The 14600-nt window shown below is 39.8% G+C and overlaps 1 protein-coding gene across 1 annotated transcript in view; it reads left to right on the top strand.

Moving 5' to 3' along the window:
- LOC122791483 (protein phosphatase 1 regulatory subunit 12A-like) overlaps window positions 1-14600 on the top strand; it is a 1771856-nt gene that overhangs the window by 400488 nt on the left and 1356768 nt on the right. The window contains exon 3 of the mRNA XM_044059226.1: window positions 6949-7108. Coding sequence (XP_043915161.1) covers window positions 6949-7108 — 160 coding nt within the window. The remainder of the gene's footprint in view (window positions 1-6948; window positions 7109-14600) is intronic.

Below are 14600 nucleotides of genomic sequence, written 5' to 3'. Positions count from 1 at the left end.
ATTTATACGCCTAAATAATTCATCTCATTGTGTCTTCATAAATATGGGTATTTCTCAACCAATTCTTGTGCAGGTACATAATTTGTTGCTATAGCCTTTGTTTTATCTTCATTAATTTTATATCCCAAAACTCCTTGAAACTGTGTCAAAATATTCCAAAACACTTGGATATCCTTTTCTGGATTTGTCAGGTACAAAATAATGTCTGCAAATACAGTCAACTTTTTTGATTACCATACCATTTATATCCTTGCTTTTCTAAGGCCCTTATTTTCTTTAACAGTGACTGTAAATGTAAAGCAAGTTACAAAGGGGAAAGAGGACATCTCTGCCTGGTTCCTCTTTGAAAACACAACTTGTCAGAGAGGAACCCTCCCAGTTTAATTCTTGCCCCTCTGATCTTTCATATATTCTCCCAATTAACCCTATTATTGTATTAGGGAGTGCAAGTGCTTCCTTTGCCCTGCTCATAAAGTCACAGCTTACTCTAGCAAATGCTTTTTCTGCATCTAGACCCAACAACAATGATATTTACTTAAATTTTCCTTCCCTCTACATCTTCACTGTTCTTCTAATGTCAGATGTTTGCCTCCTGTCTACAGAACCACATTGATCCACATTGAAGAAGTTTGGCGACAGATTTACCATTCTTTTAGCTAGTGTAGACAAACACTTTATAATCATGGTTTAACTTTAAAATGGGTCTATATGAAGCTAGGTCTGCTAGGTCTTTATGCCACGGCTTTCTTCCAACATGTTGATGCTTCCCTTCCATTTAAAAGACTGTTTAAATCTTACAACTATTTATCACTTTCTTCCCTCCTAATTTCCAGACTTCTACATGAATACTATCTGTTCCTGGAGACTTTCTTGAAGATTGACTATATATCACTGTTAAATGTTAGTTGATGCTTCTTATTTACCTCTAATCTTGGCATAATTAAATATGAATATTTCCATTTGTGCTTGTTCTTTAGTTCCACATTTCTCTGTTTTATACAGATTTTCATAACACTTCTGAAGTATTTCTAATACCTGTATAGGATCTCTGGTTATTTTTTTGTTATAGGCTCCCTAAGATTGTCAACAACCCTTTGTACTTTCTGTTTCCTAAATTGTTGTGCTAAAAGATTTTGTGCTCTGGAAATGTAGAAAAAAAGTTGCTCAGCAGTAAACTTTCCAAACGCATGCATATTATCACATTGCCTCCTTATTTTCTCTTTAGCTCGCTGAAGTTGTGCCTCTTGTTGTTCTGTGAGGTTCTCCTTATTCTGTAGTACTTTAACCTTTGTCACCTCCACTAAATAATTCATATAACTTTTCAACTGTATCTTTTTTCTTTTATTTCTACCCTGTTTTTAAAATCCATTTTCATTTTATTTTACTCATTAGTTATAACTTATGAAGAAATGTCTATCTTTCCTTATTCAAGAACAATTACCACTGTCCATTCCTTAGATTCCTTTCTTTAACAGGTAGATAAGAAAGCATCACTGTCTCATTTTTACGTCATTACCCTGCATTTTATGTTGGCTTTTATTGGTGCATGATATGGACGTTGTTGATGATCTGAAATAGTTATTAGATGTGTGTTGAAGCTTTCAGTTAAATGCACATGTTCCTGTGAAATGTAATTTTATTCTAGTCTAGCCTAATTATTGTACCTTGGGGAATATGTAAATTCTGTCCGAGTTCGTACTACCAAACTTACCTGTTCCATACCAAATATTCTTATACATTTCTTTAGAAGTCTACCTTCTTTTGTTATATTTTCCCTTCTAGGTCTGCAGATGCATTCTGACTGCAAACCAAGTTCCTGTCCCCACCTTCCCTGATGAAAGCGGATTACTTCTCCCAAAATTGCCTTAAACTCCATAATAGTAGTTTTTAGTGGAATATAAATGTATGCCAGTGTAATCCTCTTCCTTTGCCAATAGCCCTTCACTACAACAAATCTACCATTATTATGTTTTCCCTATTCTATCACTGTTGGAGCTCTTCTAGCAGTTAGTGTAATTATTCCCCTTTTCGTTTGTCTCGGATATTCTGCTGAATATCTATCCTGAAATCCTTTATTTATCAAATTCACATGCTCACTTCTTTCCAGTTCACATGCTTACTTATTTCCAAATGTGTCTCCATTGCTGTCTGCACTCTGTATTTCATAATATAATGCAGTACTCATACCTTTTTGTCTGTTCCTGTATGGCCATTTATGTGCCAAGGTAATACAGACAGTGTAGCCATTATGTTAAAAAATTATTGTTCCCGCCTATTGTACATGACAGTTTTTTTCAATGTGTATTTCCAACTTTTGTGCTACATGCAGACACTAATGTTTGGCAGGTTGATCTTTTATGTAGTTATTTCTTGTCATCTTCATTTGAATCTGTCACATTTTGAAGATTTTTTTGTTCTAATGAAAATCCTGAAACAATACACACATTTCAGAATATCCCATAACCTATGAACTTAGACCAAACACACAAAACTATGTACATATTCAAAAATGAAGTTTAACCCTCCAGATAAGAACAGTTGTCCCAAATCAGTAGCTACAACCACGGGCATTACTTAATCTCAAATTAAGATTACCCATGCTAAAGTTCAAGTTAGACTGTGCTTCCCTTTGGAATGACTAGTGTTTGTTCTTTTCATATCTCAGTTTCCCCTCCCAAATGTGAAAATAGCTTGTATGAATTCAGAAAACATTAATTTTAGCCTTAAGAAAAAGCGCACCAGCTATCTTTAAATAAAACTAAATTATATACTTTTTTTAAATGCTCTAAAGTATTAAGGTTGTTAGGGAAACTGATATCTCTCATTTACTTTCAATAGTTTCAGACTTTTCTTTACTGAACTGCTTGCCAGTGTACCTTAAAATGTTGCGTTTCCCTCAGAAAGAATGCTCAGAGCTCTCAAGATTATTTACTTGCACCTGCGGACTGCTGCTATCCATGGAAACATAATCAGTTAAACAAATCTACAGATGCAGGAAGGAATCTATAAATTTCACTCAGAACAGAATGTACAACTGCCTTCAGCTGCAGAGTTCTTAACTCCCACTAAACATTTGCTAAAGGAAAAAATCTAATGTTGCATATGCAAGAAATGTAGCACTTTTGATGGCTTTCATAATTTTGTCTAATTTTTCAAGCCTATTTGCTTACAAAAACACTTGTTTTGGGATTAAATCAAGGGTATTAATCCAGACATTCACTGTAGCAAAAATAAGAGAAAACATCTCAACTCTACATATAAAATGCTCTGTGTACTTTAACACCCACATCCATACCCAGCAGCCCCTAATTACAGCATATTAAATTAAACTTGATTTTGTCTAGCCTGCCTTCTGTTTTTACATTGTAAAGCCTGTATTTCTTTCAACTAAAAAGTACTTGCTTACTTTAATATTTTTATCACATACAATTGCTGAAAATATTCACCTCATCCCCACAGTTAAAATACCCCAGCTACATTCTCCACAAAACTGCTTTACTGCATCATATGCAGGTTATTATCACAAAATGATTTTTTACAAATAATAATAAAAATGTTTTAACTTACTTTTCCCCCATGTAGTGTCCTTCTAAACATTAATGACAAACTGGGGTATGTGCTTTACAGTCCCTTTACAAGTTTAACAAAGTCAACAAAAGACCAGTGTTTTTCAGCCACTTTTTCTTCCAAAGTTATATTTCACAAATGTGATTGATACTTTATAGTCTCCCATTTATTGACTAATTTCCAGATTGCTGGTTGTGTTCTTCTTCATCCCCATCTCTCAACACCAGTATTCCTGATTCTTCTAGGGGCTTGTGATTTTTTCTGCTCTCAAACATTTTCATTGGGAACACTGGAAAAGGTTTTACTGGCAAAGTCTCTCTGTGAGCTTTATTGTCAGAAGAATGAGAAGCAGAACCCCATTCTGTTTGCTGGCTAAACTTAATTTTCCCTAGTCTGCTCTGCATCTAAAAAATGTCTTCGATTCTCCAGAGAAAAAATATTCTGAAGACAACTGGATACAGCAGCCAGAATCTCACACCTACTTCTCGACATTCCCTGATTGCTGGGATAAATTTGCTTCTGTCTCCAAGACGTAATATTGTCTTGAAAGCCTAAGAGTGTGTGTGCATATATATATATATATATATATATATATATATATATATATAAAATGTGTGTGTATGTATATATGTGTGTATATGTGTGTGTGTGTATATATATATATATATATATATATATATATATATCATCATTGGCGATAAGTTGGTTATATGATGACCAAATTGATGTTAGCATTACATATATTTGCAGCTGAAGTTTGAGATTAGTTTTATATATTTCTGAAATTGCATTGTTATATACGAGCAATAACAAAAAGTTTAAAAAAAAAGGTTATTTTATAGTCATATTCCTGGTTAAATATTTACATTTCAGAAGATTCCATATTTGGTTTAACGTAGGCAAATAACATTTAGGTTATTATATCTCCAGTCTTAGTTTTTCAACTAATTTTTTATTTTTCAAAATGAAATCCCATATTGATTTATTTTTAATCACAGAAAAACTGAATAAGTCAATCATTTTATTATTTATTAAAATATTTGAGTTCAAATCACTCGGTTGAAAGAAGTTACATTATTACTTTTTGAGAGATTTAATATTTCTCTCTCAGGAATGGAAGAGTCAGTTGGTTACAACTATATATTTTTAAACATTTAAACCAAATCTGTATACACCCTGGACTCCAATGGCTAGGTTTTGGTAGTTTTCAATACCCATCTTTAATTAATAATTAAGTAGTACACATATACTTTGAAACATTAAAGTACAAGTACATTGAATGTAAAAATATTGATCCCTAGGATCAAATGTCAAAATAAAAAAAGTAAAACAAAAACAAAGCAATTTATGTTTTTGCAAGGGGCAAATCCTCCTTTTACCTACTGCTGATTATATATGCCACCTCTGAGATGGGGCAACAGTGTGGCAAATCTCCATTCCCACTGTTCCAAGATCTCCCAGAAAGTAATGTCATCAGAAGAGATCATATGATGATTCATTCACTTACGCCAGCATTAAAAACATTCAGTATTACAAACATTCAACAGTTTGGAGTGCTTCTAGCAGTACATGTTGAATTTGGGTAAACCAATACCTTTATCTAGTTTATGGGCAAAGAGTTTGGTTTATGAGATTCTAACTGATTTGGGAGACTAAATTAATTAGTGAGGTCCTAATAGTTCTAACTTTTTTAAGTTCTATGTTATATAAGGCAGACATAATGCAGAATAGTATTTTAGGAAATATGTTCATTTTGGCTAAAGCCTGTTTAGAAAAAAAAATTTAAGTGTGTTGCTCAACATTTAATAAAACATTTTATGCAAATACTTTGAAGATTGAATAATATTTACTCATTCAGGCTTTGTAATGTCTTTATAGTTGTCCTATTTTGAAGGAGAAAGGACTGTCGCTTGTAAATTTAATTTGTAATTTTAAAAGTTGTAGAATAGGGTTAAAGTTTATAATTTTAGTTATGGCAGAATTTGGGCAAGCTAAGTAGATTTTATCATAATAAGCAAAACAGTTTAAAAATTTAACAATATTACATGTGTAAGTGATGTTTTTAATAGAAAAATAAAAATAGGGGTTGTGTATATAAATGACATGGGTAAACGGTTTTTGATACATGTACTGATTTTGGTACATTTTAATAAGGGCTATAGGAAACCAAAATTGTTCACGGCTAGAAATGTTTATATTAATCCTGTTAAATGCTTTAGATTCATCGATGTCTGTTGCAGAATTATTACCTTTAAATATACTCTTTCTATCACTGAAGAAATTCACATTACTCTGATCACTAGTTTGTCTAGCTTGGATAAAACCAGATTGAAATGGAAGTAAATATTTTTAGTCTGCTAGCAACTACAGCCACATATATTTTAACACCCAAAGTAATAAGGGCAAAAGGTCTATAATTTGCAACATTCACCAGGTCAGTATTAATCTTAGGGATTTGAATTGTTTATTTGTTTAGGTAGTGGTCCAACAATGCCATTAAGTTTTAAATCATTAAAGATTTTGGTTAAGATTTTTGTAAGTAATTTATAACATTTAGAAATGAAGTAATCAGGACCCGGAGCCATTTTTTGGTAGTTTAATAGTGCTTTTAATTTCAAATGTTTTGATTGGCTTTGTAATCAAGACTTTTTGTGCTGGGTGTAACAGAAGATGATCTCTGTTTTTGCTTAGTTTGCTGTCAGACCAAATGGTTCAATTCCCGTTTTTTTGCTCTGGTGGACTCTTCCATTTATTGATATAATAGGCCTTTCTTTACAAATTGTGCACTTTTCTTTAAGCCACAGACATTTAAACCCAGTTATCTAGTCATGTAGTTACTAATCTTTAGTTCCCCCATCCAACAAATCAGATACAGTGACTTTGGTATAAAAGTTGTACCTTTGTTTCTTTTTGTGTTAAACAGAAAGCAGAAAGTGGTCATTGTGCTAATGCTAGTTAAGAAAACTACAAGTGATAAGAGTGCTTGAGTATGCAGCTTAACAAAATTGGTGTAGCAATGCATATGACATTCATTTGACAGCTTACACTTTAAACAAATGAAACAGTTCATTTTCTGCAGTGAGATGTGCTAGAATTTAAATTTAAACAGCCCTGGAATTATTTTTACCATTGTTTCATTTTTGTAGAGTTCATAAAATTTGGCTGATATTTTTTTTTTTTGCATAACCCTGTAATTTCAGAAGTATTTTTGTAATGAAATGGTATGCTGTCTCCTCTGGGGAGTGGCTACTTCTGGAAGCTTCTGCAGAGGTTTGTGTACTGTTCCAATCATGTAGGCTTTCCCCTGATGAGAAATTTTTCTTATTTTCTTATGGTAAATATTCTGCATTTGTTAATTTTGTGTTGTTTTTTTCCCCTCAGGTATTGATATTGAGGAGGCTCGGCGAATGGAAGAAAGAATGATGTTGAAAGATGCTCGTCAGTGGCTTAACGAAGGCACAAAAGATGCACTGCGTCACTCCAAAACTGGAGCTACGCCCCTTCATGTAGCAGCTGCTAAAGGATATGTAGAAGTTATGAAGTGAGTCTGTTTCTATGATTTCTATTGCTGAATGTAAAATATTTTATTTATTCTGTATCTTACATCTTCACTTAGAAAATGAAACTGTAATGCAAAAGGTTTGTGAAGAAAATGAAAAGCCAGAGATGAATCTTGAAACATTTGTTGATTGAGAACATCGACATTTGTGCTGTAACAGAGACTTGGTTCAAGGCAGTAGAAAGCACCCCTGAACTACCAGGCTATAACTCATTCCACACCTTTCGGCCCCAGAACTTGGACCGAAGCTCCAAAGGCGGTGGTGTTTCCATATTCATAAAGGATGTGCACACCTCCAGACTAGTAGCCTAGCATAATGCATCAGAGATACTTAAGGTGCAGCTAACGTTGGGTAAGACAACGATTCAGGTCGTAGCCTGCTATAGGTCCCGAACCATGTCCCAAGACTCACACTTCCCTTTCCTAAGCACCCTGGAGAATATCAGAGTCCAGCCTAACACTGTCTTACTGGCGACTTCAAATACCCCTCCATTAACTAGGAAAACTACTCATGTACCAGTACAGTTGCCCAACATTCCCTGGAATTCATTAATCCCCATGCCCTGGACCAGCTCATTCTTACACCCACTAGAGGTAGGAACATCCCTGACCTGGTCATTACTAACATGGGCGACCGTTGCTCCATACCAGTAGTCAACTCCTCCCTGGTTAGATCCGACCACAAACTAATCACCTTGGAAATGCACATCCCTCCCACCCCCGCAAAGGTAACCACCATGAAAAACTTCTCCAAAGCTAACTTTGGGCTCCTAAAAACAGAGGTGGCGAACTTCATGGCACACATGCAGTTGGAGAACAGCTGCATGACCACAGAATCACACACTAATTCATGGATCTCACCATACCCAATAAAACCAAGATGCCCTCCTCCAAAAAAAGGAAGCCAGTCTGGTGGTCTCCTGCCATAAACAAACTCTACAACAGAAGTAGGAAACTGATGCGGAATAAGGTGAACTCCCAAGACTGGAAAAACTCCTTTATCAGCCGCAACAAAAAGTTGAGATCCCTCATCAAATCCTCAAAAGCTAGCTATGAAAAATGAATTGCAGCACATAGTAAAGACACCCACAAGGCCATCTATAGTTATGTAAAGAATCTCCACAGCAATACCTAGGTTTGTTCTGAGCTATTGCACAATGGCACCTGCTATAGCAAGCCAAAATATATTGCCAATATTCTGGCCGACAGATTCATTGCCAAGTTTACCCCCCCCCAGGACCAGTCACAATACCAGTAGATTTCCAGGAACCCAGTATTACTGCTACACATGTTAAAACAGCACTGTCCAAGGGCAAGAATACAGCTTCTATGGAACCTGTCAATATCCCTGGCTGTGTTCTACATGAACTACAGAGTGAAATGGCAACTCACCTGTATGCTCTGTTCAATCACAGCCTCACCTCAGTCTTTGCCCTACTGAATGGCGCACTTCTACAGTCATCCTTCTCCACAAAGGAGGAGCGACTACAGACCCTGGGAACTATCGCCCCATTAGCCCGATGAGTCTGATATGCAAAGCTATGGAATGCATCATCATGGACCTAATAAACAAGGATATAGGGAATCTCCAAACTCTGGATCCCACACAGTTTGGTTTTGTGAAGGGTACATCATGCCTGCTCAACCTGGTTGTCTTCCTTGAGTCAGTCATCAGAGCTGTGGATGAAGGCAAGGTGGTTCATACAGCCTACCTTGATCTGGCCAAGGCCTTTGATACCATTCCCCACTCAGGAATAATAGAAAAACGCAATAAGCTAGGCATCAGCCCCCTATATCACTAGGTGTGTTGCAAACTGGCTGATAGAACCCACAGTGTGAAAGTAGCTGAATCCAAGTCAGACTGCCAACCAGTCATGAGTGGAGTCGCACAGGGTTCGGTCCTGGGTCCTCTCCTGTTTGGTATCTACTTCTCTGAAGTTCAGGCCAACATGAAGGGACTCTGGCTGACAAAGTTCACAGATGATTGCAAGTTGGGTGCCATAATTAACTCCCCAAGTGATGTTGACATCCTACAGAAAGGCCTCACTGACACCAACTACTGGTGTCAGAACCATGGCCTTAAGCTCAATGCCAAAAAATGTGTCATCATCCCCTTTGGGAAAAACCCAGTTCCCATGAATTGCCACATTGATAGTAGTCCTCTGAACACAGAAGGCGTTATAAGAAATCTGGGAGCACAGGTTGACAGCAACCTTTATTTTGACCACCACATTGTCACTGTGGTCAGAAAGTCTTTCTTTGTGGCACATCTCATTACTAAGGGTTTTGTTTTCATGAAGAGAGAGGTCATTGTCTCCCTCTACTCTTACCTCATTAGGCCAATCATCAAGTACAATGCCCTATTTGGCATGTACCTCACTAGACACCTGCAACAACTAAAGAGGCCACAAAAGTACCTCACAAAGAAGATCCTGGGCCTTAAACACTTGTCCCATATGGACAGACTCAAAAATCTCGAACTATTCTCTGTCTCGTATCACCTACTTAGAGGTGATCTCTATTTGACATGCAAAGCCATGTATAACCCAGCTCTGTTAGAAATGTTACATCTAAAGAAATCCGAATCCCTCCACACTACATGCTCCAGGGACCTCAACCTCATTACTACAATCAGCAGAGCAAGCTGGAGGGACAGGCTTATAACCCAGAGATTGCCCATGCTATGGAATAAACTTCCCATACATGTCAAGCAGAGCGCCTCACTGGCCCTCTTCAAGAGAAATCTTGATGAGTAGATGGGAAATAGAAAATTCACCTCGGACATCACTCCAGTGTCTCTACTCGCCAGAGGCACTGGGAACTAATGGGTGGCACAATGCCAGGGTAATCCTATGGGCTAGGCTTGTAAAGGCTCCATGGCCATTAGTCTAGTACACACCTATGAACCTATGCCACATGGGGAGTAGGTAATGTGTTTACTGAAAATCTAAAATAGTGTCTTCAGCACTGTTTTAATATCACTAAATATCTCTGCTGTTACCAGGCAATGTTTCTAGTGTTTGCATAGTTCCATTTTTTATGCTGTACGTTACTGTGCTTATGTGAGCTAGACTCTCTAATCCTGTTTTTCAGCTTCTTTCAGCATTAGTTTCATGGTTTAGGTATTGATTTTTTTAATACAATGTTTTCATATAATTTTTCAGTGGGCAAGTGTGCAAATGACTGGACCAGTAGCTACATGCATGATGAAATTCAGTCCTATCTCACCTTCATTCTTTACATATGGGATCAGAGCTGATCCTTGGCTCTGACTTGGCCTATTTACAAGCTGGAAGACTTCTGGTTGGCTCGTGGCTAGGTAGGTATCCCATGGTGCACCAGTACAATCCCCAGATCTCGTTTGCCACGTCGATGAGTTTGGTTGTGCTTCTCTTTGGCTCTGGCTAAGTGTTTGCATATTTTTCACTTTATCAAGGTTTTCTTCACTGTTTAGCTTAAGATAGTTTTATATAGTTCAATGTAGTTAAAATCTTTACCGTTTGTAGTATTCAATTGGCATAGTCATGTTTAAAGTTGTTATCTCCTATTTGCGCCATTTGGTGCAATTTTTGGCCTTTGGCTGTTAATTTCTTTCTTGGTATCCCATGTACCAGGCTTACTATTTGGATTAGAGTAGGTGCCTTTTATGCAGTAGTATTCTGTGTGTTTAAATAGAATTTGGCAAGTTTCCACTTACTATTTAGAATTATTAGATTGCTGTTAGCATCTTTTTGCTATATTGTTAACAAAACTTCGTTCAGTTTGTATGTAACAGTTGACCTTGTGTTGTTCTCGTTCTCTAATGTTCTGTTGAGTGTGATATTCTTAGCCTTATAACTGTTGGGTCTGTTTAAGTTAGAAGTCCCTATCCCTTCTTGCCCGGGCTAGGCCCGTTTAAGTTAGAGCACCTAGTCCTCGTGGTATCTTCCTTTCTGCAGGGCTAGGCCGTTTAAGTTAAGAGGACCTAGTCCTCCTCGTCCTCCTTCTCTGTGTGCGTGTGTTATACTGATTTTCAGTATGTCTGAAGAGAGTAAGGAGCATAAGCCGTCCGGCTTCAAGAAATGTGTTAAGTGCTCCTAAAAGATGTCCTTAACAGATGGTCACGGTAATTGTGTTTACTGTTTAGGGGCCATCCATTTGCAGGAGACCTGTTTATTTTGTCATACATTTAGTCCTAGGGTGTTCCAGGAAAGGAAGAACAAGTTAATTCTAAAAGGACTTCTTAAACCTTCCTTTGAGAAAGATTTGTCTAGTTCCTCATCATTCTCCAAATCTACCAAAGGAAAGTCGAAATATGCCAAGAGGCCCTCCCAGGCACTGGTTGGTTCTCGGAGCCACCTATTAAAGTAGTGAAAACTGTCTCATTGGCTCCACAGACCTCGGAGCCGACTGAGAGTGGCATTGTTGTTGCAGGGTCAGTTCCATGTTTTTCTGAGCCACCCGCTGAGACTCTTGAGACTACTTCTCGGAGCCAGTCTATGGACCCTCTACCGGTCTCCTTGTTGGTGAAGTCTCCTGTTCCTTCGAGATCTCGATCTCCTACTGTGTCATTCAGGTCTTCCAGGAGTTTATCAGAAGAAGATGTGGAGAGGGTAGTGCTGAGACTTTTGAAGTCATCTGCTTTGCCTAAATTGTTGTTGGCTCCGACCCAGTCGGCTCCGGAGCCACTCAAGCCCGTTCAACCCTCTATGTTCATTCCTCCTCCGAGCCATGCTGGTCTTTCGGTGCCGGAGTGCTTGGTACCACCGGTGGAACCTTCGGCTCCAGCTCTCATTGTGTGGCTGTTAAGGAACTGAGTTCTGCTCCGACACTTTCGGTGCCATCCGTAGTGTCCAGGGGTCGAAGCTGTCCGGTCGGCCCCGACAGGAATGCTTGGAATCGAACTTCTTCAGTTCTGAGTCTTCCTCTCGGTGCATCGGCTAGGGTGAGTTCGGACCCTGTGTCTATCCCTGAGCCGATGGCTCTGGTGCCGATGGCATCCTCTGAGCCAGAGAGGTCGGCTTTCGAGATGATGATAGTCAGCTCCTACCAGAGGTACCGGTACTCTTCCCCCCATAGCACCTACTTCTGTCTCAGCTCCTACTCCCTCCAGCAGCAGCAGTGACCACCAGCCTCAGGAGCCACCGGCCGGAGGCCCCCACTCCTCAGAGACCTCCCCTGAATGTCCTTCCGAGGAGCCCCCACAGAAGAGGACTTGTAAGAGGAAGCATGTTGACTCCCAGGATGACTCTTTAGCATCTGACACTGACCTCGAGGAGTTGGAAGGGTCCCCCAAGTTGTCTCCTTCGTAGATATTCTGGAGATCCTTAAACAGTGGTGCGGCTGGCCCACTGTCACCCCTTCTGATGAGGAGTCTGTGTACCTGAAGGCTTTCGGGTTTCAAACTTCTGCTTCTTGGTTGTCTCCACCTTTCGATGAACTGATGGATTTAGTTAGTCGAAAGGTGTGGGATACTCCTGATGCCGTGGAGCCAGTTCCTAGGAGACTGAACAAGTTCATTTCTTCCCCTCCAGGAAAATACTTTTTATCTAAAGGTGTGCCTGTAGATGCCATCGGCCACTAAGGAGTTAGCTGAGACTTTTTCTTCTGTCCATCTGCCGAATAAGGAGTCTTGAACGATGGACAGATACGGGAAGCGTATCTTTTCTTCAGCGGCATTTACCCTTAGATCGCTGAATTACCTTACTCACTTTACGAGGCTCCAGAGAGATCTCCTTAAAGAGTTAGGAGATTCTCTACAAGGTACATGTACTGAGGGAGTCCCTGACAAGGTTTCTGCCCATTTGTCCACCTTGACCTCTATCGTTAACTCCTCCATGCGGCTTATTTTGTATGCGGCAGATGGTGCGAGTAAAGCTGCGCGTTCAGGAATTTCTCTGAGGCGTCATTCCTGGATGTGTTTGTGTAACTTAACCGATTAAGTCTACCTTTACCAACTCCCCATTCAACGGTTCCTCATTGTTTTGATCCAAGGTAAAGGACACTCTCACCGGTGCGAGCAAAAAGGAAAAACACTCTCTGCTGTAGGGAATACATTTTACTGTTCCCTCTAGACCATACCCTAACGGACAGAGGGGCAGTAAAATGTGGTTCAAGAAGTCCCAGAGATTTTTCCAGGAGGCACAGGATGACGACTCCATCAGAGGCAGAGGAGGAGGAGGAAATGGTAGACGTCGCCCTAGAGGCAGGGGTGGTCCACAAAACCAGGGAGGTCGCAATTCCTTTCGGGGCCGGCCTTACCAGTGCTTCTCTGGGGCCGGTCGGGGGGGTCACATTTCTTTGTATCCAGAAGCCTGGCTAAGTATCACTCAAGACAAGTGGGTACAAAGAATTATTACCAAAGGTTATGTAATACCCTTTTCTCTTCCACCTTTTGTTCCCATGAAGATCCCAGATGTTCTACCCAATCACAGGAATCAGGCAGCTGTGGAGGTCAACAAGTTGCTGTCAGAAGGGGTCATCCAAACCGTCCCAGCAGACCAGATAGCATCCGGAACTTACTCCAGATTCTTTTTGGTGCCAAAACATACAGGGGACTGGAGGCCCATTCTGGACCTCAGCAGACTGAACGAATCAGTAAAGGAGGACAAGTTCTGGATGTTAACACTGCAGTCTATACTCCCGTTGTTAGGGAAAGACAATTGGATGTGCTCAATATATCTCCAAGATGCTTACTCCCACATAAAAATGGACAGGGCGTCAAGGAGTCATCTACGCTTCTGGCTGGGAGCCAGTCAATTCCAGTTCCGTGCTCTGCCCTTTGGTCTCACCACAGCCCCCAGGGTGTTCACCAAATATATGGCAATGATGACAGCTCACCTGAGACGTCGAGGATTCCAGGTGTTTCCATATTTGGATGACTGGCTCCTGACCGCCCCCACCAGACATCTACTCCTTCAGAGCAGAGACAATACTATTCAGCTTTGTGCCCAGCTGGGAATCTCTATAAATTGGGAAATATCTGCCTTATTGCCCTCTCAATCTGTGATTTTTATAGGCGCAGAGGTAGACACAGTAAACATGGTGGTTCGTCTTCCTGCCGAAAGGGCACAAAACCTGGTGCTTCAAATTCAGCTTCTTCTCCCCTTGCGAGGGGTCAAAGCCAAGATTGTTCTGCAGCTCCTTGGGACCATGGCTTCCACCATACTATTAGTGCCACTAGCCAGGTTACACATGAGAATTCTTCAGTGGCTTCTGTCGTCCCAGTGGTCCTTCCAGCACCTTCTATTATCCCATCACATTCTACTGACAGAATCTTGCAAGAAGGCCTTCCTTTGGTGGACATTACCTCATCAACTGTCCACGGGCACTTCAGTTGTTCCTCGCCAACCCGTTGCCACTGTGACCAGGGATGCCTCACAGATATGGTGGGGGGCATTATCTAGGCAGGACTGTCCAAGGCACATGGCAAGACCACGAGGCCCACCTGCATATCAGTGTTCTAGAGATGAGGGTGATGTTCCTGGCATTGCAA

This window comes from Protopterus annectens, chromosome 17.part0, assembly GCF_019279795.1.
Source record: "Protopterus annectens isolate FY-2018-M chromosome 17.part0, PAN1.0, whole genome shotgun sequence".
Classification (NCBI taxonomy): domain Eukaryota; kingdom Metazoa; phylum Chordata; order Ceratodontiformes; family Protopteridae; genus Protopterus; species Protopterus annectens.
The sequence above is the reverse complement of the archived record's forward strand: the minus strand, read 5'-3'. Positions and strand labels throughout refer to the sequence as shown.